This window comes from Crotalus tigris, unplaced genomic scaffold (assembly GCF_016545835.1).
Source record: "Crotalus tigris isolate CLP2741 ecotype Arizona unplaced genomic scaffold, ASM1654583v1 scf7180000017614.5298720, whole genome shotgun sequence".
Classification (NCBI taxonomy): domain Eukaryota; kingdom Metazoa; phylum Chordata; class Lepidosauria; order Squamata; family Viperidae; genus Crotalus; species Crotalus tigris.
The window spans coordinates 2,921,097-2,942,896 of NW_024096513.1; the positions used below are offsets into that span (position 1 = coordinate 2,921,097).

A 21,800-nucleotide genomic window follows, 5' to 3' on the forward strand; every position below is an offset into this window, starting at 1 on the left:
GCTCCCAAGCCCGCCCCCCCCACGTGCGGCAGCGGCGGCGCCCCGCCTCCGCGCTCCCAGGCCACGCCCTCGGGGGGGCAAGGCGGGCGGCTCGCGTGGCTGCTCGGACTCGGCGGGCTGCCTCCGACGGGTCCCGTCGTGCGCCGGACCGCTGCCGGTAAGAGCGGGCGAGAGGCGCCGGGGGTGGGGGTGCGGGTTCCCGGCGGCTGTCGCAGTGGGACAGCGCGGGCGGGTGGGTGATCGAAGGGGGGAAAGCCGCCCCTTTGTCCCTTTGTTCGCGCTTCCCCTCCTGGGTATGTGTCCGGGACGGAGCGGAGGGGCCGACGGTGGAGCCCGCCGCCCGGCTGGGTCGGTGGAGGCGGAAAGTGCCCGTCGGGAGTTTGAATGAGGAGGGGGAGGCTCGGCCGCCCGGCCTGGGATTTCCCCTCCGGCCCCCGCCTGGTCGCCCTTCGGACTGCCCGCCCAGAGCCTCCCAAAGTGCGGCGGGCTTCTCGACGGACTCGATCTCCCTTTTCGGCTGGGGGGGCGGGGGCTGCTGGGGGCCTCCGCAGCCTGGCCGCCTTCGGGAGCGAGTCTCCGGGAGGACGAGGCTCGTGGGCCGTGGACGCCCTTCTCGGGGCACCCAATTCAGTCCCGGGAGATTCCCGTTGCTGCTCTGCAGGCTGACGGGGCAGATTCCCTCGGGACGGTTCCCGTCTCCCTCCAGAGCAGGGGGAGCCCCCTCCCCGCCTTAGCAGGGAGCTTGTCCCACCGCCCTTGCGAAGAGTAGAGACCTCCGTCCTGGAGGCCCAAAGGGGGTCAGGAGGGTTGCTTCCCTCCTCTCGCAGAGGGGGCACAAGTTGGCGACCAGCCCCCTCCTCTGTGCTGGGCCGTCTGCTTCGTCTTGCACCCACCCACTGCCAGCAATCCTGCCATCTCTTCCTAAATCTTGGATCAAACCCTCTCCATTCCCTCCCTCCCCCCCCAAATTTGGCTTCTTTGTTCTTCGGTCAGTTTGAAAACTGCAACTGAAAACTGGCGTAAAGCGAGTGCTGGGTCAGCCTGGCCTCTCGGTCAAAGGGTCTCCGCTGCATAGGAAGCTGCCTGCTTATCTTGGTCACAGTCCGCTGATAGCATCGAGTGGGGGGGAGAGACTTCCTTACCAAGGAGAAATCCTGACGGCTAAAAGGTTGAGCCCTCAAAGAACGGGGCCAGTCTTGCCCTGGAGGTGCCCACTTGGCATCTTACCAGGTGACGCATTCGTGCTGCTGTAGTCCCAGCTGTGGAGAATTGCATTTGGGAGGTGTTGGCTGCTATTGCATCGCCAAAGAGCGGCAGTTCTGCGAAGACATCATTGGGTGGGTGGGGGTGTGTGTTCATTTTCATTTGTGAAAATGAAAAGTTCACGCTAGGAGAAAAAAAAAACAACGAAGTAGAATTGTCATACTTGGCTCCAGAGCATTTGCAATGCCGTTTTCATGTTGTTACGTGTGGGTGTGTTAAGATCCTGACCTGGGTCCCTCTCCAGGATGTTTTTCCTTGGGAAGCAGGAAGCCTTCTGTCTTCAGGAGAGTTGTAGTAGAAGACTCCAGTCCCAGGAACTAGCTGTTGTTTGGAGGATGGAGGTTTTCTTACTGGGGTGCTGTGCCATTACGCTGGTTGGATCAGCATAAACTCCATGCCAATATAGCGTCAGCCCATGATGTTGAGAGACTGTTTGATTTCCTCCTACCACATGTTTTCTAAATGGGGTGGTATTTGCAGGATTGACATAGAATACGATTTGGTGACCAGAATCAACCTTCAAAGGGATCCCAGTAGATTTGACACTGGGCCCTCTCTCATAATATGCAGTCCAGTGGTGAGAACTATGTGGCATTCTGCATTTAAATAAGGAAAACCAGATGTACAGTAAAGGCCACTTGTCTCACCAACAGTGTGTGTGTGAAGGCCTGTCCTAGGATACCACAAATTAAGCCAGCAGTGCAGCCTCTGTAACCTTGGGATGCATTAACAGAGGAGCAGTTTTGCTCTATGTTGAACTGGTCAGCTAGCACCCGGTTCTGGCCATTACAATACCAGACATTTGATATTTTGTGACTACTGAACAATGCTGTGTTCTCACAAGGCACTGGATTTCAGTGTCTCTGAAGGCTGGGGGTGCCTGGAGGAGACTCCATGTGTGGTGGGGGCATTTGTGAGACTCAGAGATAGCAAACCAGCTTAGCTGCTGGCAGAACCCTGGCTCTCTCAGATATGTCGGCCGTCTTCTGTACAGCCTGACCTGTTTCCCTGGGGAAGGCTTGAGTCCTCTCACAGGCCAGGATCTAAGTGCCTAATTGAAAACTGTTCGATCTACCCGCATGCACATTCGCAACGTGAGTAATTTGCTTCCTGCCCACTTGTAGCTATTTATCTCAGATTGCCAGGTTCTACAAGAACCCTGGGCGATGTGCCCTAAAAACTCCTGAAGCCTGGGGAAAGATGGAGGATTTCAGGGCTCTTTCCAATGCAGCGAGGGTGGGATCCAACTGTATCGTGGTGTGGGGGAATAGATAAAGCCGGCCCTGGTGGCCCTTGTATTTGTGCTGCTGAAAAATGGGCTCCCTGGCCAAAGAAAACAGTGGCTAAGTAAAGCTGGCTGGGAAATGGAGTACAGCAGCTATTGAATCCGTTCCCGGCTATTCCTAGAGCAGCAGGCTCCTTCTGGGGGGGGGGGCACGCTGCATTCCGCAGGGGATTCAACCCCAGGAACGGTGCCAAGGCGCAGCCAGCCTGGAAACGGACTTGGCTGCGAGGCATTGCTAAGACTAACAGTCTCTTGTTGCTGGCTTTCAAAGCAGAAAAGCCAGCTCAGGCCCACAGCCTCCTGCATGGCATCTGTAGCACCTTGAGATGCCTCCCCCCCACCTCCCCATTTTCTGGCCAAGATGCTGAAAGCTTTCTGAACTTTTGGTCATGGCAGTTCAAAGCCCGGCTGGGTCTTCCCAAACATGAAGCGTGGGGTTGGGGGTAGTTCTTTTAGGATGCTGTCTGGCTGGTCAGTGCTTAGGATGGAGATTGGTCCCCCTTTTTGTTGTTGTTGCTGCTGCTGCAAAGATTGTCCTTGGTGAGAGTTGGCTCCAGAAAAACGTCCTTGCTCTGCTTCTGGTCTCCATTCCATGTCCTTCCAGCTGGGGACAGGTTGAAGAAGTAGAGACAAATACTTTCCTAGATTCCTGGGGGGGGGGAATGAGGTTGTACACCCTCCCACAGTGTTTGGGTCAGGGTCTCTGGAGGTGTGCGTCTCCCTTCTACTTCTACACGGACCTCACTCACGCTGAGGCACTTGAAAGAGGCTTTTGAGGCCCAGGCTGGATTGCAAGGCCATGCAAATGGATGGGGGGTTGCTCTTTCCCCCTCCTTGTCTGTCTCCTTGGGTGCAAAGGCCATCTGGACGCTCACATCTCTTTCAGTTACAGCTCAAATAGGAAAATGTGGTCTGACTCCGGGAGATGGAGTCTGGGGAGGCAGCCCATCAATCCTTTCTCCAGACACTCCCCCCAGTCCTGAGTTACCCAGTCTTTCAGGAGCTGGATTTGCAACGGCAGTAACCATCAACTTCTCGTTTAAAAAGTTCTCTTGCGTTTATCCTAGACTTGCTTGACAACCAAGTATAATTGAAGATCCATGAAGTCTTCCAGGAATCACCCAATGAAGCAGTTAGTTTATATCAGAGGTAGGCAACCTTGGCTCTTTTATGACTCGTGGACTTCAACTCCCAGAATTCCTGAGCCAGCATGGCTCAGCATGGAAACTTCTCCATTTCTCCTCAGCATGGCTGGCTCAGGAATTCTGGGAGTTGAAGTCCACGGGTCATAAAAGAGCCATGGTTGCCTACCCCTGGTTTATATCAAATAAATAGTGGCCCGAAGAGCAGGTTTGGCAGAAGTACAGAGAAGCCCTCTGAGCTTGGAGCTTCTCCCACCCAGACCGAGCCCCCCCCCCAAGGTTGCAGCATGGGTGGCAGAGACAGGCCACCTCTCCAGAGCCCCTTCTTTTGAGCTCTCTGGGCTTGGGATCCATTTTGAAGCTACTGAAGAAGCCACTGTATCCACCAATTCACCCCCAGCCCTGGGCAGGTTGACTCAGTGGTCTGGAATGTTCTCTTTCCAGATCTTTCCACCCCATCCCCCCACCACCGCCGCCAATCCGCCTTCCCAGAGAAACCACCTCTTTTGTTGTCAGATGAAGCCCTTCCCTCAGAGATCTGGAGTGATTCCCATGCAGAAGCCGAGGTCGCTCTTGCTCAGGGAGGCTTGGCCCAAGGCTGCCTGCCTTTGCTTTCGCAATGTGGCTTCCCTCTTCTGCCTTCCTCCCAGCTGCTGATTCATTTCACAATCTCACAGAAGCCAGTATGAGTCTTAAGGTCTCAAAGGTAGCTCCCTGCAGCCTCCCCCAGGCTCTGGTCTGGCTCCCAGGTGGGGAGTGGGACTCTGTGCTTGCTTTGTGCTGTAGCTGCTGCCCTCCTGGCTGCCAGGCTCTGCTGGGCCGTAGGAGGCCCCCTGGCCTGGCCTTGATTCCCACCAGGGGGGGGGGGGGGTTGAATAGCTAAGGCAAATGGAGATCATCTTGGCGGTCACGGCTGTGCCAGGGATCCACGTCAGCAGTCCCATGAGAGTGTTGGGAATGTGCTGTTTCTCCTTTTCCTTTTGCAGCACTGGATTTCCCAAAGATCCCTGGCTGGGCAACATGAAAAAAGGGGGGAAAAAAACCCAGATTTAAACAGATTTAAGTCATGCTGCCTTTGTATGCCAAGAGAGAGGCCGCAAGCTTCCAATGCTGACCAACTTCCTGTGCATGGCTAAGTAGGAAGAAAGTGTGGGCCGCAGGGTGTAGAGCGCAACTGCTTTCTTTCGGGCGGTCCAGGGCCTCAGACACACATCCAAAGGCTTCGGCCTCCTTGGCAGGGCCATTGCTGCAGGTTTCAGAAGGCTGCGTGGGGGTCTCTCTACAGCGATCCCCTTGTCAGGGACTCAAGGCCTCAGTGAGCACACAGTTAAACCAACTCAACATTAATCTTTAGGAAGCAGCCTTCCACTCCTCAAGACACCCCACTTTTCTGTGCCTGGGGACTTGCTACAAATGCCTGGATGCTCCCCCTCCCCTCCCAGCTTGCCGGCTTCTGCCAAGAGCAGCTGCTGGCTTGAATCCTCTGCTCACTTTCCTGCTTCCATTAATGCCTGGCATCTCTCAGACTAAAAATACTGGTTCCAGATTAGAAGGTCTTCTGTCCTTCTGTGGTGGCCCATCATATGGGTGCCTGGAGGGTCCAAAGCAGCTGGCCAAGACCTTGGTGTCCTCCCGTGTTGGAAGCTGCCCTTTCCCACCTGCTCTCGCTGTCATCAGGGCATGCCTTCCTATTCTCTCCCAAGCTGCACAGCAACCAAAATAGGGGGATTGTTACAGAGAGCTATGTTACTTTGTGTGTCAACCGTGTATTGATTCCACCCCTTTATGCTACCCTTGGAAAGGCATTAGGGTGATCATGGGGGGTGGGGGGAGGTAGAGGATCACCACCTTGCATAAAAAAATGACTGGGAGAACTTGTCTGGGAGTGAGGAAGATCATCTGTTCCTTCTCCATACAAAGCTGCGCCTGTAGAGCCCCCATTTGGTTCACCTTTTCCCTCACTCAGCCACTGAGTTGTCAGGAACACGGAGCCAGGAGAGAGTTCAGAAGCAAATTTATTCTATGCCGTCTATTCAGGATCTGATCTACTCATAGTCAGTGTGAATTGGTGCCCGATAAGAGTCAACGGACTTCAAGGGGGGCTGGACTTAAGTCTCTTTCAGAGGCACAGGGACTCCTGGCCGAACCTGGTCATCTCCTATAGAACTGCCTTTAAAGAGGGCTTTCAACCTCTCCAGAAGAGCCTCAAACATCTGTTATAGCTTTCATGCCTGCTTTTCACCTCTTTTCTGGGCAACTCCATACTAGAATTTGGTGGAAAAGGTATGCGCTGTGCGTCAGCTGGGGGCTGCCAGTATATACACCTCTTTTTGTCCAGTTCTAGAGAGAGATTTAATATTGTTGCATCTGTGTGCATTTTAAAGGGCTATCAGACGAAAGATTACAAGAATTCGCACCAGATACCAATACACCCTTATTTAGAATGACAGGCATTCAGTTATTCAGTAGTTTTGAGCATTGCAACTGACCTCACATTCTGTGTCAGTCAAAAAAATTTTCTTGCACCGTTCTACTGGCCAAGAAGCAGATTTGCACTTCTGCTTTATACAATGCACAATTCGCGTGCTTTATGACATTGGCTTGAACACTTTGACCCCACTTTGCAAAGAAAATGAAAACTGCTCAAATCTCTGGGTCCTTTTTGAACCGCTCTATTGCGACCCCAAGGAGCTCTGGGGCTCAAATTGCCACTTTTCTTTCCGCCTCTTGTTTTTGGAAGCTCCGAAGCTGCCTTGCCAGCTGCCAAAAGTCAGGACTAATTTGGATATGACTCCAGTTGAATCCCAAGCACGGCAAGAGCTTTCCAAAGCCTTTTCTGATAGCTGAAGAGGAGGCTGAAGGTCAGGTGGGGTGGGGTGGGGGTGGGGGCTAGAGTCAGACGATGTACCCAATGTACTAAGCATGGCTGATATTTGACAATAGGGTAAATGAACACCGACGTTTGGTTTGCAAAGGCATTTAAAAGGTGGAGACACTATGGAGGTAAACCCAAATGCGATCCTCATCAGTCTCTTCTCTGGGACCAAAGGAAAGTGGATGGATGGGTGAGGTTGCCCCCCTCCCCGACCTTCTCCACCCTTTTGTTTAGAGCAGTGTTTCCCAAACTTGACAATTTTAAGGCATGTGGACTTCAACTCCCAGAATTCCACAGCCAGCATTGCTGGCTGTGGAATTCTGGGAGTTGAAGTCCACATGCCTTAAAATTGTCAAGTTTGGGAAACACTAGTTTAGAGGTTCATGAGTGCAAAAAGTTTGGAATAGATTGTCAGTGGGGGAGGGGGGGGTTTCCTGCCCCTGGAGTGGGTCCTGGGCTTTGGAGCGGCCCGTCTCTTCTGCCTTGGCCTGTCACCCGCATGTTCAGGTGGAGGAAAGAGGGACAAATCCCACTCTCACTTTTTCCTATCCCTGGCATTAAAGATGTAACCGTTAATATGGGTTTCGCCTTTTGCGACCGGGGGAATCCTTATTCTGAATTTTCAGGCGGTCTTGGATGGTGCTGAGTGATTTTGATACCCTTTGTGACATATGCCATCAAGACAATGTTCTTAGTGGCACAGAGGGGATCCAGGAGGATCTGGCCTCGGGTTTTCCAGCGGTGCCCCGTCACTCTTGCCACGGAGGCTCTCCCCAGCTTAGAATGTGGAAAAACAAACTTGCTCCCTCGGATGTGTCAGTCTGTCTCCTCGGTGAATCAGGCGTGGCGCCGGCAGCTTTGTGTTTTGCAACTGCTTTTCTGCCCAAAGGTGAAACTTTCAGCACAGCAGGAAGCTTCCTTGTGGATTTCAAAATTGCCCTCCTTCCCTGACCCACCTAAGGGCTGGCTCTGCGGCTCTTAGACCATGTTCAGCCTCAACTCAGTTCCTGCTAGGCCAGGGGTAGGCAACCTGGGCTCTTTTATGACTCGTGGACTTCAGCTCCCAGAATTCCTGAGCCAACATGGCTTAGCTTGGAAACCTCTCCCTTTCCCCTCAGCATGGCTGGCTCAGGCATTCTGGGAGTTGAAGTCCAAGAGTCATAAAAGAGCCAAGGTTGCCTACCCCTGTGCTAGGTGTTGATCAGTCATGGAGGGACCAAGAAGCCCAGTTACCAGATCAGCAGCACTCCCCCCCTCCTCAATTCCTTTACATTTGAACCCACCCACCCACCAATTGTGAGGAGGATGTATGCAAGAAGGTGATGCCAAAGGTCCTGTAGGGCAGATTGGAATAGCCCAGTGAAAATTTCAGTGTAGATGTTGGTTTATTTAACAGTGTTTATATCCTGGTGGACTCCGGGCAGCGCACAGTCGATCAACAAAAGTAGAATAATACAATAATGTAATAGAATAATTTGTCCACCCGTGATCACACAACCATAAATCCTTATAGCCAGCTTGGGCTAAGCGCTGTTGAATCTTATTGGCTTTATCTGCTTGAGAAATGTCAACAGGGTGGAAGCCATGTGTCCATCCAGAGGACCTTCCAAAGAGAAGGGCTACCCCAGAAGCACTGCCTCATCCATTTCCTGTGCACTTTGGGGAGGGGGGTCCTCAATGACGTCTGGCCTAGATGGGCAGATCCTGGTGCTGTCTCATAAGGGGGTTGGTTTGGGACAGGGGTAGGCAACCTTGGCTCTTTTACGACTCGTGGACTTCAGCTCCCAGAATTCCTGAGCCAGCCGTACTGAGGGGAAAGGGAGAGGTTTCCAAGCTGAGCCAGGCTGGCTGAGGAATTCTGGGAGTTGAAGTCCACCAGTCATGAGGGGGCCATAGTTCCCCCATGCTGGCTCAGGAATTCTGGGAGTTGAAGTCCACGAGTCGTGAAAGAGCCAAGGTTGCCCACCCCTGGTTTAGGACTAGGAAGCAGCAGGGTGCCCTGGGCTGGAAGCTCTTGAGGTAACTTTAAGATGGCATTGCTCAACCAGGGCAGGCTGTGCTCCCCAACGCACCCACCAATATGCTTTGTGCCAGTCTCCGTTTGGGATCATTTCCAACGGCTGTCTCGCAGAATGTCTTACGTCGTCCCCCTGGCATTTCCTTTCCTCCACCCGGTACGGCGGCAAGGTGAGCTTGGTTTTCACCTGCTGTTTACGCAGGTGCCACCAGTCGGGAGGACCTCCCTCCCAGGCTAAGTGTGTTCCCTGCCAGAGGCTTACTGGCAAAGCAGGATTTCATCAGAAGCTGCTCTCGTCCATCCAGATGCCAACGTCCCTCTTTGCCCTCAGATCAATTACAGTGTGGGACACGAGAGTTCTGAATGTAAAACTCGCTTCCAGGAGGCAGAATACTCAGTCTGCCTCTTGGATCTTTGGTTCACATGGGGGGAGGGGGGGCTATTTTTCCTCGTTTCCTGAATTTTATAGGTGAAGGCGGTGGGGGGAAGGGGTTCCCTTTTTCTCCTCCGCAACCCTTTCGTAGTAGACGTCTTTGAGGTTCCTTCTGGAGTTGTACCGGGGTAGTTTTGGTCAGCAGGCTCTCTCAGGTCTGGCAAGCTGAACCTGCAATGATGCTTCCCACCAAATCTCCCAGTGGAATGGGTTGGCTTGCCTCTGAGCCATGGCACCAAAGAGGGCATTTGTCGTGGCCTTGAAAGGTCTCTTCCCAGGAAAGACTCCGCATGAATCTCCTCCTTGCTTGAACATAGGACTTAGGGATATTCAACCTTGGCAACTTTAAGACTTGTGGACTTCAACTCCCAATTCTGGGAGTTGAAGTCCACAAGTCTTAAAGTTGCCACGGTTGAGAACCCCTGGCCCATAGGTGCTTTTAACCAGGCTGGGAGTTTTGAGTTGCTGCTCTCCTGTGCAGGGTTTTAAAACAAGAAAAGCTTTCTGCAAAGAGTTAGGGTTGATTTGTGCTGGGGCTGTAATAGATACCGGATGGCCCCTGCCCAGTCTCTGCTAAGGGAATTCTATCCAGCCTCCCCCCCCTCTCGCAAACACACAGCAGCAGATGGCCGGAGAAGAACAGCCCGAGCCTGTCAGCTCTGTGTCATTTCAGACTGAAATTTGTGGGGGGGGGCGGTGCATGGGGAGGGGGCACGTTTCCTTTGCTGGAAAAGAGATCAAAAGTTCTTTTTACCCGTCCTCGGTAACCAAGATGCGGCCACTTGACTTGATTTCTCATCAGGGAGGGTTGCAAAGCCTTCACACCCTTAAACACCTGATTTATATCCTCCCCGTCTCCTGCTTCTCCTCCTCCTTCCCCCCCCCCCCCCAGTGGCAGCTCTCCAAACAAAGAGTCACCACCGCGGAGCGAGCCTGTTTTGACCAAATTTGGGGAAAAAAGTTCCCTTGAGCTGTTGAGCAACATCAGTATGTGGAAGATGGAGAACTGCTGCCTCCCCTGGCTGAACAGGCAACCAGTTCCAAGGAGCACCGTCTCCGTCTCCAATTTTTCCGTTTGGATTTGCCTGGGTGCAGTAGAGCAGCAGCTTTCTCTGTTGCAGCCCTGCTTGTTTTAGGGCAGTGGTTCTCAACCTGTGGGTCGGGACCCCATTTGGGTCGAATGACCATTTCACGGGGGTCGCCAAACAACACAGTCCGCCATTTTTTCCCCCTTTTCCTTAGCTGTGCTACTCCCTTTTATTCTACTGGCTTTTGAAAGCCAATAGAAGAGACTCTCTTGAATAGAGTCTAATTCTATTGGCTTTCAAAAGCCAATAGGAATTGTCCAGGCTGTCTCTGCCCTGCTGAGCCCGCCAAAAGTCCCACTCTGCAAACGGTGCTGCACCAGTTGAGTAGTCCTCGACTTACGACCGGTTGAGTAGTCCTCGACTTACGACCGGTTGGGGGTTGCGGCATTAAAAAGGTTGAGAACCACTGTTTTAGGGAGTCCTGCGATGAGGACACAGGCTGGATAATGAGTCAAGTGACTCTGGCCCTGGGGCATGGCAAGAGGGACTGTGCTCCCACAGAAGAAGCAGATTTGTGGGAAGGCCGTGGAAGGACAGCAGCCAGGAACCCGCCTTTGTGGCTGCCCTTCCTGTAAAAGGTAGGCCCAGCTACAGGAGGGCACCCAAACCACTGCAATATCTCCTTTGGGGGGCTGTCCTTGGAGACTGCCAGCTCTCCAAGGGAAACCAGACTAGGAAACCAAAGTCATGCAAGCTAATACAGTAGCAGTAGCCTTTACAGTGGCGATTGGGACTGCTTGTAAAAATGCAACCTATTGTGGCCACATTGCTTAGCAACAGCTGTTCCTGCTACCTCTTTTGCTGCCTTTAAGCAAAGATTGTGGGTCTTTAAACAGGCACCTCCTCACAATTTCTTATAAGCTTCCAACCACCAAACTCTGGGGAAGCTGGATGGAAGCTGCAAGCCCCAGGTGGCTTGCAAGCAAGAGGCCAGGCAGGCCAGCAGCTGCTGCTGGGTGGGAGAGGTGTGGCAAGGTGTGGGGTGACTGCTGCCAGGTGGGAGAGGGCGCACGAGAGTGGGTGGTGGCAGGGCGCAGCACCGAGGGACGGGCAGGATGCACAGATGGGGGAGACTTTCTCAAGCAACGTCCTCTGCCAGCTTCCCATTGTTGACTTTGTAGGAAGTTGATAGGGAAGGTTGAAAATGGCAACCACGTGACTGCAGGACACTGTAACCCTCATAAGTGTGAGCCAGTTACCAAGTGCCCAAATCACAAATAATAATGTGACGGGGTGGGGTGGGTGCTGGAATGGCTGAAACTTCGAGGACTCGTAACCACCATTCGTCCAGCACTCTCATAACTTTGAATGCTTGGTGAATGAATGGTTGTTAACCGAGGACTACCAGTGTTACTTTTATTACAGGGTTACCCTAACAGAATCTTGCACGTCTGAACGCTGTTCTCCCTCCTCCATCCCTTTGTCTTCATGAGAATAGGGTCTTGTATGAGATGCTTCCTCAAATTACATTTTTGCCCCAGACTTAGATTTCCTTCCTGTGCTCCTGTTGTCTTGATTCTGGTTCTTTCTCCTCAAGGATATTCCTTCTGCCCATTGTGGCTAAAGAGTGCTTTTCAGCTGAATAGTCAATTGTGTTTGGGTCCCCAGTGAGAAGGGATGTTTCTTGCTGGTACAGCTTGCAGGAAACGTGGACTTTGCCTTCCCTATCAACCTGCCACCAAAAGCCCCGCTTCCTGGTCAACGAAAAGTCATCAACTCTTTCGCAAGCCTGGGACCCAGAACGCTGAGCCTTCTGGGAGCTGCAAACCCCCACCCACTACAGTCACACAGCACTGCTAAAAGCTGGGGGAGAGGCACCCCTTCAGACCCATCCTAGGCTGTCACCTCCGCTGAGCTCATGGGGCTGGTCCTCAAGCATGCTTGGGCTCTGGGAGGGCACAGAGCAGAGTTGCCAGAGCCGAGGCCAACCCTGCTCTGGCTGTGAAGAACGTGCTTTCTCCAGCCTTGGGCTGCCAGGGAACTGCTGTGCTGCTTCTCTCCATCAGTCTGCCTCCTTGGCTCTCACCTCCCTGAAAAGAGAGTGGAATTATTCAGAAGACTCCATGTGGGCAGCGGGCGGCCGCAATTTCAAGACTTGCTTGCGGTGAATGTTAATCATTTTAACAATTCTGCTCTTTCTAGAAGCCTTAAAGTACGTTGTTTCTTATGGGAAAAAATGCCTTTCGAGTTGCTTACGGCCCCAGGGTGGGGAAGGGGAAGCAGAGATTTAATGGGAGGCAGGTTCTAGGCCAGACCATAAGGGGAAGCATCTGTTTCCCAGCCTCCTTGGATGGTGGACCAGTATGCTTAATGTCATCGCTAGGTTGCCTCCAGTATCCTAGAGCAGGGGTCCTCAACCTTGGCAACTTTAAGACTTGTGGACTTCAACTCCCAGAATCCCTCCGCTGGGAGTTGAAGTCCACAAAGTTGCCAAGGTTGAGGAACCCTGTCCTAGAGGCCAAAGAGACCCTTGTGGGCCAGTGCAGGAGTTCAACTATCTGGACACATGCTGATCCCCATCAGTGGAATGAATTGCTTTCAGAAGTTGTGGGTGCTCCGACACTGGAGCTTTTAAAGAAGTGATTGGGCAGCCATTTGTCTGAAATGGTGTAGCGTCTCCTGCTTGCGCAGGGGGTTGGACTAGAAGACCTCCAAGGTCCCTTCCAACTCTTGTTATTCTGTTATTCTCTGTCACATGCCTTTCTGGAACAGATTGTTTACTCTGTAAGTCACTCTTGGGCATGATAAAAAAATAGTCTGGTGTTGGAAAGATGCTGTCCTCCCCCCCCCCCCCGTCACTCGTCTTTTCTCAGCTCCTTCAGTCGTTCTTCACAGGGTCTACATTGACCTTTCAATTTTATTCTGTTGGCATCCAGAATGGGGCCGTCCTTCAGAGGCATCTGACTGAAGTGGGAGAGTGGAATGATTGTGTCCTATGAATGGAACATGATATTTTTGTTAGCCACCTAAACCGCATGTCTTCTTTGCTGATAGAGGACACTTCTGGGTCCTGTTCAGTTACATATCTGAGCATTATTTTTTTTATTCTTTATCTCTGTTAAATTTCATTTTGTTAGTCTCAGCCCTTTTCTCTAACCATGTTCGTTGTGAATCTTATTACTGTATATTTCTCTCTTTTAGGGTATTAGCTATTAGGGCAGACATGTCAAACCTAAGGCCCGGGGGCCGGATGCGGCCCGGGACATGGTTTCATGTGGCCCGCGAAGCCATCCTGGAAACAGTGAGGGAACGGCCCCCGCTGCCTTGGCCCTGGCCCAGTCTGGCTGGGAGCCAATGTACAATTTTGTGGTGGCCATCTATGCTGAAACGCATTCAATCTTAGCTCCACAAGGCCGTCTGGAAACAGCGAGGAACCAGCCTGTGCCGTGTCGGCCCCGGCCCCCGGGGTCATGCTGGAGAGGTGTCACCCTTTGTGAGGAATGAAGAAATGGACCATGCCTTGGCGCTTGCCCCGGTCCCATCCCCTTCTGCCAGAGACCCTCAGATCTGTCCTGCCCAGGCCCCCACAGGCACCCTTGACACGAATGATGTAGAGCTGGCCATGCCCACCCAGTAGGCCACACCCACTCCATCCACGCCCACCCAGTAGGCCGCACCCACCCTGGCCACACACACACACACACACCGAGGACAACCGCAATGCTGATGCGGCCCTCAATGAAATTCAGTTTGACACCCCTGTATTAGGGTATAAACTATTCTACATTCGTGTCTCCCTTCACAAGCATTTTCCCCGTCTTAATTCTTCTTGATTCCCCTTCTCATCTCATAAAAATGGTGAGAAATAAAGGCCCCGAGACTGATCTTTGGGCATCCCACCTATTGCCCTCATTTGGTGAAGAATAATTGGTCATCATCTTTCAGTAGATGGTTTTGGGGGGCAGGGATCTTTCCCGTTCATTGTCACACTTTCTGGTTCACATTGATTAGAACCCTAATCAGCATGCCGCATACTTCACTGAAAACAAGATACATATTTATAGCAGTGTGCAATGTGTATTGGGAAAATTACCCAATCAAAAAAATGAGATGAAATTAACCTGGCAGAAAGCCCATGCAGATATTTGTAATTACTACTACATTTTCAAAGCGCTGCTCTGTAATTTATTGGAATTTCCTTCCTTGCCTTTTCCTTCCAGATAGGGACAACACCTGCCCTTTTCCAGTCATCCAGCACTTACTTCCCTGTTCTGGATTTCTCAAAGGCAAATGCATCAAGGATTGTCTAGACCAGGGGTAGGCAACCTTGGCTCTTTTAGGACTTGTGGACTTCAACTCCCAGAATTCCTGAGCCAGCTATGCTGGCTCAGGAATTCTGGGAGTTGAAGTCCACAAGTCCTAAAAGAGCCAAGGTTGCCTACCCCTGGTCTAGACCTTGTTCCTTTCTTCCTTGTAATGCCCTTTAACTGGTCCTGGAGATTTAAACCCGTTCAAAATAAAAAAAGTTGTTCCAGATGAGATTTTTTAGCAAGTTTAAATCCTGTTCCCTTTTTTGTTGCTTCAGTTTCTTTCAAATAACGGCTGCATTTGGGTGAATCCACCTGACCTTCATTGTGCCTATGATGTTTTTGCTATCCTTATTATTTTTCACACTGAACGTTACCATAGAAGCAGCGAAGGCGATGAACTTCCTCAGCCTATATTCTGTTTTTTCTTTCAGTGGTTTAAGTGGCTTTGCGGACCAGCAGGGGGAGGGTGGGGGGGCCGAGAAAAGGAAACAGCTCCAGGCGAGCGGCAGGCACAGCTCCATTTTACAGGCACTCCTGCACGGGCATGAAATTCCATTTGCGTCAGCGGTGACCATTCACACACACATGTGAAGCTCCATCCATTTGTGCAAGTGGCCTACCCTCGCACGTACAGGGGAAACTCCATCTGGGCTCGCACAAATAGAGCTTCACACACTCACCCACACACTCACCACTTGTGCAAATGGAGCTATGGGTTCGCCTGCCATTTGTGTGGCCTGGTTCCGAACCAGGTCTGGTTCATGGCCCAGATCTTGGGGACCCCTCGATGAGCCCCCCCTTTCAGCAACACCTTCGCTTTGTACAATGCATATTTCTTTACGCAATAGAGTTTTCATCTTCAGTTGCTATTTAAAGTCCCCCCCCCAAACCAATTTTACCATGTTAGCCAAACACTTTTTTTTAAGCAATCCTTGTTTGATGCAATCCGCCTGGTGTCAACAGTCCTTTATGTAGATATTTCAGGCCCCAGCTCCAGAAACCCAATTGCTCCCATGGATAGCCCATTTGTGTAGCCATGTCATGACTTGCAGGGATCCATTTGCCTTTTCAGTCCTCTTTTACAGACTGAAAGAATGATGAGCACACACTTGAGGTCTTGCGCTGTCTTCCAAGGTCTGCATGCCTGTGGTGTCTGGGCTGCAGCTATCTCTCTCCGTATCATTCCTTCCACACGTCTAAGCAAGAAGGGATAATTGCCTTGTCGGTGGACTGGGAAGGTCTAGAGAGTTGTTCTATCATGTCCTTGATCTTTACTCCAGGCAGACAGCGTACCTTTTGAGCTAATGGGTCCAGTCAACATAGTCTTTGTTTCGGTTCCTTTTGTAGTCAATGAATCACCACCTGCCATTCTTCTTCTTTGTCTTCTTATCGGGCACAATCTCTTCCTTTGCACCCTTTGGAGATCCATCCTCTCTTTCTGTTGCCATCTTTGGCTTCTAGGAAGCTGAAAACGGTTTCTTAAGTTTCTGGAGGGTTTCTAACCCCTTTGCTTCTGGTCATTGTCCTCCTTCTCTGAGCTGCTCCCAGTTCATCGGAGGAAGTCTTTGTTATAGCACCTCCCTGTCTTTGCACATCCACATCCTTTCTCACCAACTCAGGTGTGACATCTTCCGCTCCGGTTCTTCACAGACTTGCAGGTCACAACTGCAGGCTCCTGTCCTGTCCACGTTCGTTTCACTGAGCACCATTGAAAGGTTTTCCTTTCTTCTCCGGTTCCCTTCTTCTCCTGTTCTCATGGCCCAGATGCAAACTCTTGTTTTAGAGAAAGGATTTGTTAAGGAGTTGGCTCCCTCTTTCTTCCGCCCACCCTGGCCCCACTGCTGTAGGAATTTCATTCTCACCATTTCTGGAGGTGAGATGCTGAATCACAGGCAAGGGGGGAGGCAAAGAGAGACCTACAAAATAGCCTCTGTTTCTAAGCACATGAGGAGAACATACAAGGAGAGCTGTTGTCTCTGGAGGTTGTTGGGAGTTCGTTTCAAATGTAAGGAAATATTTATTAATTAGCATTTGAAGAAGGGGCAAAAGATGAAGCTTGCAGAAGAAAAGCTTTCTAGCCACTTGGGATATTGCAGCTTGAGCTGGGTGACCAAGTGCACCGGGATTGTTAGATCAAATAATAAAAATCTGCCTTCGTTTACGGCAGCTAAATGGGTGTTATTGAATGCAAAACTAGCCATTTCGTTCATATTTTGGAGTGTAAAACTAGCCGGTGGCTGGGAAGATCGCTGCTGGAGAGCCAGGATGTGGTTCTTCTGCTCAAGACAGCGCTCGTCACGGGAGACAGGGCCCTTGGCTTGGCCAGGGCCAGTGGAAGTTCAGCTTTTGTTGCAACACAGCCTTGCGTGTGCTGCTTTTGCAGTTTTCCCTCTTCCTCAACCCTCTTCGTACCCCCCCTCCTTCCTTCTCTGGTTTATTTCAAAAAGAATTGAAATGCTGGAATTTCCTGGAGGCTACAGTGATTGCTCACCCTCTCCCAGTTTCAGGACAGCTAGTCCAGGCATGCTAACGCGGGGGCTCCTGGCTGGAGACCAACCCATGGGCTCTGGCTCCTTGCTCATCTGGGGAGGATGCTGCAGTTCACTGACAGGAGATGAGAGGTCTGGAGGAACTCCTGGCTTTTGGTACCCTGGAAGACCCTCCCCTCCCCCTGACTCTGGTCCGGGGAGGGGGCAGCCTCTAGCTAAAGCTTCTGCAGAGAATTGACAACCAATGCACTTGCGGATGAGGAGTGGGGAATTTGCCCCCCAGATGGCTGCCCTGGCTGTCAGCCAAGAAAGCCGGAGGGCTACCTAGCCAAGGGTGCCCCTGATAACCACAGTTTGAAAGTGGAGGCTGGGAATCGCTGTACCTACAGCTGATCCAGAGATGTAGAAAAGAGAACCGCATCAAGGGTTGGATTCTGATTCTGAAAACTTCAGAAACCCTTTCCTACCTTGCACTTCCCACACCGTTCAATCCCAGTGCAAGGTGTGGCTTCCACAGCTCGTAGGGAGCGGCACCCTCCTTTTCCCAGCTGGCGTGGGTCTGCGTACGAAAGACAAATGGGACCACTTTCCCCCCAGCGGGCAGATCTTCCCCCGAAACTTGGCTAGGGAAGTCAACTGCGGTTTGTTTTTTCTCGTTTCCCAGGAAGCCCCTTGACTTCCAGCCAGCAACATGACGGAGAGCTTTGACTGCGCCAGCTGCAAGGAGTCTCTTTACGGGCGCAAGTACATCCAGGGAGATGGGGGTCCTTTCTGCATCCCCTGCTACGACTCCCACTTTGCCAACACTTGCGACGAGTGCAAGGAGCTGATTGGACATGACTGCCGGGTGAGGGGCACCAGTTCTGCTCAGGCTGCCTCTGCTTTCCCCCCTTCCCGCCCGTTTATATGGGACCTTTAGAAGGAAAATATAAAATACTATCGGATGATCAAGACAGTACCCAAAACAAATTTAATTATGAGACTTATTTATGAGACTTATATACCGCTTTAAGTGCAAGCACTCTCTAAGTGGTGTACACCAATAAGCAATGTATATATATATATATATATTTACAGTGCCCCCAACAATCTGGGTCCTCATTTTACCTACCCCAGAAGGACGGAAGGCTGAGTCAACCTTGAGCCGGTGAGATTTGAACCGCTGACCTGCTGAACACAGTCAGCTAAAGTGGCCTGCAGTACTGCACTCTAACTGCTGCGCCACCTCGGCTCTTAATCAAAATTAAGGTCCCACGGCACTCCGCTAGGGCAGGGGTAGGCAACCTCGGCTCTTTTATGACTCGTGGACTTCAACTCCCAGAAGTCCACGAGTCATAAAAGAGCCAAGGTTGCCTACCCCTGCTCTAGGACATGTTGCTTTAACACCTAAGGAAGCCAAAAAGCCCAGCCACCTCAAGGAGCAGAGGAGAGGCCCCAGTTCCTCCAGCCTTTTGGGCTGGAGAAGGCCCAAGGCCACCTTGGCCTCCTTGAGACCCAGGACTGGCCCTTTTGACCCACCGTCTCAGCTGCTGACCACTTTTATTTATGCCTGTCTTCCAGACCCCTCTACAAGCTCTTTTATTGATCCCCTCCACCCACCCACCCAAGTTTAAATTTGTTGGAGCAGCCTCTCCAGGTTTCAGCCCTAGGAATTTGTAGAATGGTTCCTGGAGCCCCCTGATTCACACACGTTAGGCAATGGAAATGTCTGCTTTCTGGAGCTGCCCTTGCCTTGGCCAGAGGAGGGGTGGGGGTTGGGTTGATGGGATCCAAACAAGGATGAGGGGAGGATGGGAAGGGAGGCAGAGAAGGTGCTGATGCAGAGACAAATTAGTGTGAAATAGAGTTCAAGAGCTTTATTAGTTGCTTGTGTCTCTGTGTGTGGTTGTGTATTTAAGATTTTTAAGACAGCCTGAATGTCTTGACAGTCTGATAGGTATAAATCCAGCAATTAATTAACCAGAATCAAGCTGGAAGGGACGTTGGAGGTCTTCTAGTCCAACCCCCTGCAGGATAGGTGGCTGTCCAGTCTTTTGTCGTTGTTCCAAGACGGCTACTTCGAGGTATCTGGTGCAGGGTTGTCCTGGGAGGTTAAAGGGCTCTGATATGGCCGTGTTGCTATTGTCAAACTTAATTGTTTTGCACAAAGTCTGCCCCGTTCCTCCTAGGTGGAATCCTGATAGGCCAGATCCCATTAGTGGAAGAGATGCCTTGTGTGTATTATTGGTTGAGACCTGTGATGGTGTTTTAGATGTGGGGGCAAAGTAAACGTGGGTGTGTTGCAGTCTGCTTCTGGTGCTAGTATCATCTCCTCCCGTCCTTTGCCGCTTACGAGACTCTGCCTCGGGTCGGGCGGAATCGGCCTGCAGGGGTGGATCAGTCTCTTGAGCCAGGGCAGCGTCACCTCTGCTTTGGGCTGGACATAGAGCGAATGCGTTTGCGCAAGCTGCAGGTGGCAGCCGACAAGCTTTGGCTGCTGCTTCTGGGGCCACCTGCGTGGTATGGAGGGGCCGTCCCACGGGAGAAAGCATCAGTCCCAGGTGCCCGGAAGCAGTAGGCAACTGCCCTCTGACCTCTGCTTCTCTCCCCCACAGGAGCTGTACTACGAGGACCGCCATTACCACGAGAGCTGTTTCCGCTGCTTCCGCTGCGACCGCTCCTTGGCTGACGAGCCCTTCACCTGCCAGGGACAGGAGCTGCTCTGCAACAGCTGCTATTGCCGGGAATTCTCCTCCCAATGTGTGGCCTGCCAACAGGTGGTCATGCCAGGTGCGCTGACGATGCCCCGAGCCCCGGACCCAGCAACCCCTGGACTTTTGGGTGCTCACCCACCCTCCCTCCCTCTGCCCACAGGCTCTCGGAAGCTGGAGTACAGCGGGCAGACCTGGCATGAGCACTGCTTCATCTGCAGCAGCTGCCAGCAGCCCATTGGCGCTCGTTCCTTCATCCCAGAGCAGAACGAGTATTACTGCGTGCCCTGCTACGAGAGCAAGTTTGCGCCACGCTGCACCCGCTGCAAGAAGGTTGGGTCTTGACCACTTGAGGGGAGGGGGACGCAGCTGGTAGGAGCGTCCTGGGGTGGGGGGGCCCAAGCCAGCCCCTGAGACGAACTTCTGCTCCTGTGCTCACAGTCGCTGACCAAGGGCGGAGTGACTTACCGGGACGAGCCATGGCACAAGGAGTGCTTCGTCTGCACAGGCTGCGAGGCCCCCCTGGCTGGGCAGCAGTTCACCTCTCAAGAGGACCAGCCCTACTGCATCAAGTGCTTTGGCAGCCTTTATGCCAAAAAGTGCAGCGCCTGCGCAAAGCCCATCACAGGTGAGTCGAGCGGGAGGGCAGCCCGGCCTCCGGCTCTGGAGAGCTGCACAGGGGACGGACGGTAGAATCAGATGGAGGTGGGCCCCTGTCCCATGCCGCCTCCTTTTTTCCCCCCCAGGTTTTGGGGGAGGCAAGTACATCTCCTTCGAGGATCGCCACTGGCACCAAAGTTGCTTCAGCTGCTCCCGCTGTACTACCTCACTGGTGGGGAAGGGCTTCATCCCTGACAGCGATGAGATCCTGTGTCGCGATTGTGCCAACGGTCTCTGAAAGGACATCCCGTGCGGTTGTCCTCTAGATTGTGTGTGTGCCAAAGTTCTCTCCTGGGGCAGTGGCAGGGCAGGGACGGTCCTCCCCTTCCTGGCATTGCTGACTGGCACAAGCCGCCTCTTTCCTGCCCAACAAAAATTGTGGCTTTCTCACTCGGCCTGTCGTCTCTGACAAGCTAGGGCCGCTTTCCTTTTTCACCACCAGCGTGGTGGTGAAGTCCACCCCCGCCGACTGTGATCTGTCTCGGGGGCTGTTTTCTTCTGGGTCCGGAAGAGAGCAGGTGGGTGTCTCTCAGAGGGAGGGAGCCTCCCATTTCCCACCCAAGTGCATTTGCTCTTCCCTGGGATCCACCCCGGTTGTCCGACTGTTAGCAGGACAAGCTCAGCTGGTCCCCCTCCACCGTCCTGTTTCTCTCTAGCCACCCCTGCTCACTTTTGCATGGGGAGCGGAGACCTCCACCTCTGGAGTGGAGTACCAACCATCTCTCTCATTCCCCCCCCCCCAAGTTCTGGAGTGACAGCCAGCCCTTCGGCAGGGCATCCCTCCTTTGCTTTGGTCCCCAGGAAACCCTGAGTGGCTGAAAAGGAAAGCTTGCAAAGCTAAGGGTTTTTTTCTCTCTCTCTCTCACAAACCCTGGGCTTGAGTTTTGAATCCCCTGACCTCCACTACCCTCCCCCCTCCTCCCCTGGACTCTCTACTTGCTGCTTTCAGTCCTGGGAGTCTCCCACTGCCCGCCTGGAAGGAAGGGGCTCTGTTGTTTTCTGCCAACCTTCTCTGTGGCCTGAATTGCTTTCCTGCTTTTCTTTGGTGAAATGCTATGCATGTTCCTTTAAATGCACTATGTAGCCATTTCCTCAGATGCTCTGCTGTTGGGGAGTCAGAGACCACAGCTGGGTGTCTGCCTGTTGATGGGCTTGCTCACCTCTGGTCTGTGGATCTCTCCCCTCCTTTTCTGACTTTCTCTAATAAATCATGTTAATGGATCATTAAGGATAACTCACTTCAAGAACATGGGAGGGATAAGATGGGTCTGCCATGCCGGATTGGACATCCAGTCTTCTCACTGAGCTGCTTCCCAAATCCTAAAGAATTCAACACTTTCTCCTCCAACTCACCATCTGATGCCGCCGGGTGTGCCCAGACCTCTGCTCCACTCAGGATTTAGTGCGAGGAAGGGGAAGAGTGTCCCATAACAAAATTGAGGGATTGTTCCCATCTAGGGTAGGCATTGCTTCACGTCCAGGCCAGTCTGGCACTGCATTCAGCTGCAGCCCTTCCAGAATGGGAAAGGAGGGGAAAACCTCTGCAACCGAAGTCAAGACTCTCCAGCAAGTTGTGCTCGTAATAGTGTAAAGGGAATAAATTTGAGT

The 21,800-nt window shown here is 52.3% G+C and overlaps 1 protein-coding gene across 1 annotated transcript; it reads left to right on the forward strand.

Annotated features, from left to right (window-relative positions):
- The first annotated feature begins 26 nt into the window (after positions 1 to 26).
- Positions 27 to 21,416, forward strand: FHL3 (four and a half LIM domains 3). The gene is made up of 6 exons (XM_039329189.1): positions 27 to 157; positions 17,507 to 17,689; positions 19,437 to 19,611; positions 19,696 to 19,865; positions 19,974 to 20,160; positions 20,279 to 21,416. Exons 2-6 carry the CDS (start codon positions 17,534 to 17,536, stop codon positions 20,428 to 20,430), a joined length of 840 nt encoding a protein of 279 aa, XP_039185123.1. The 5' UTR covers positions 27 to 157; positions 17,507 to 17,533; the 3' UTR covers positions 20,431 to 21,416.
- The last annotated feature ends 384 nt before the right edge of the window (positions 21,417 to 21,800 follow it).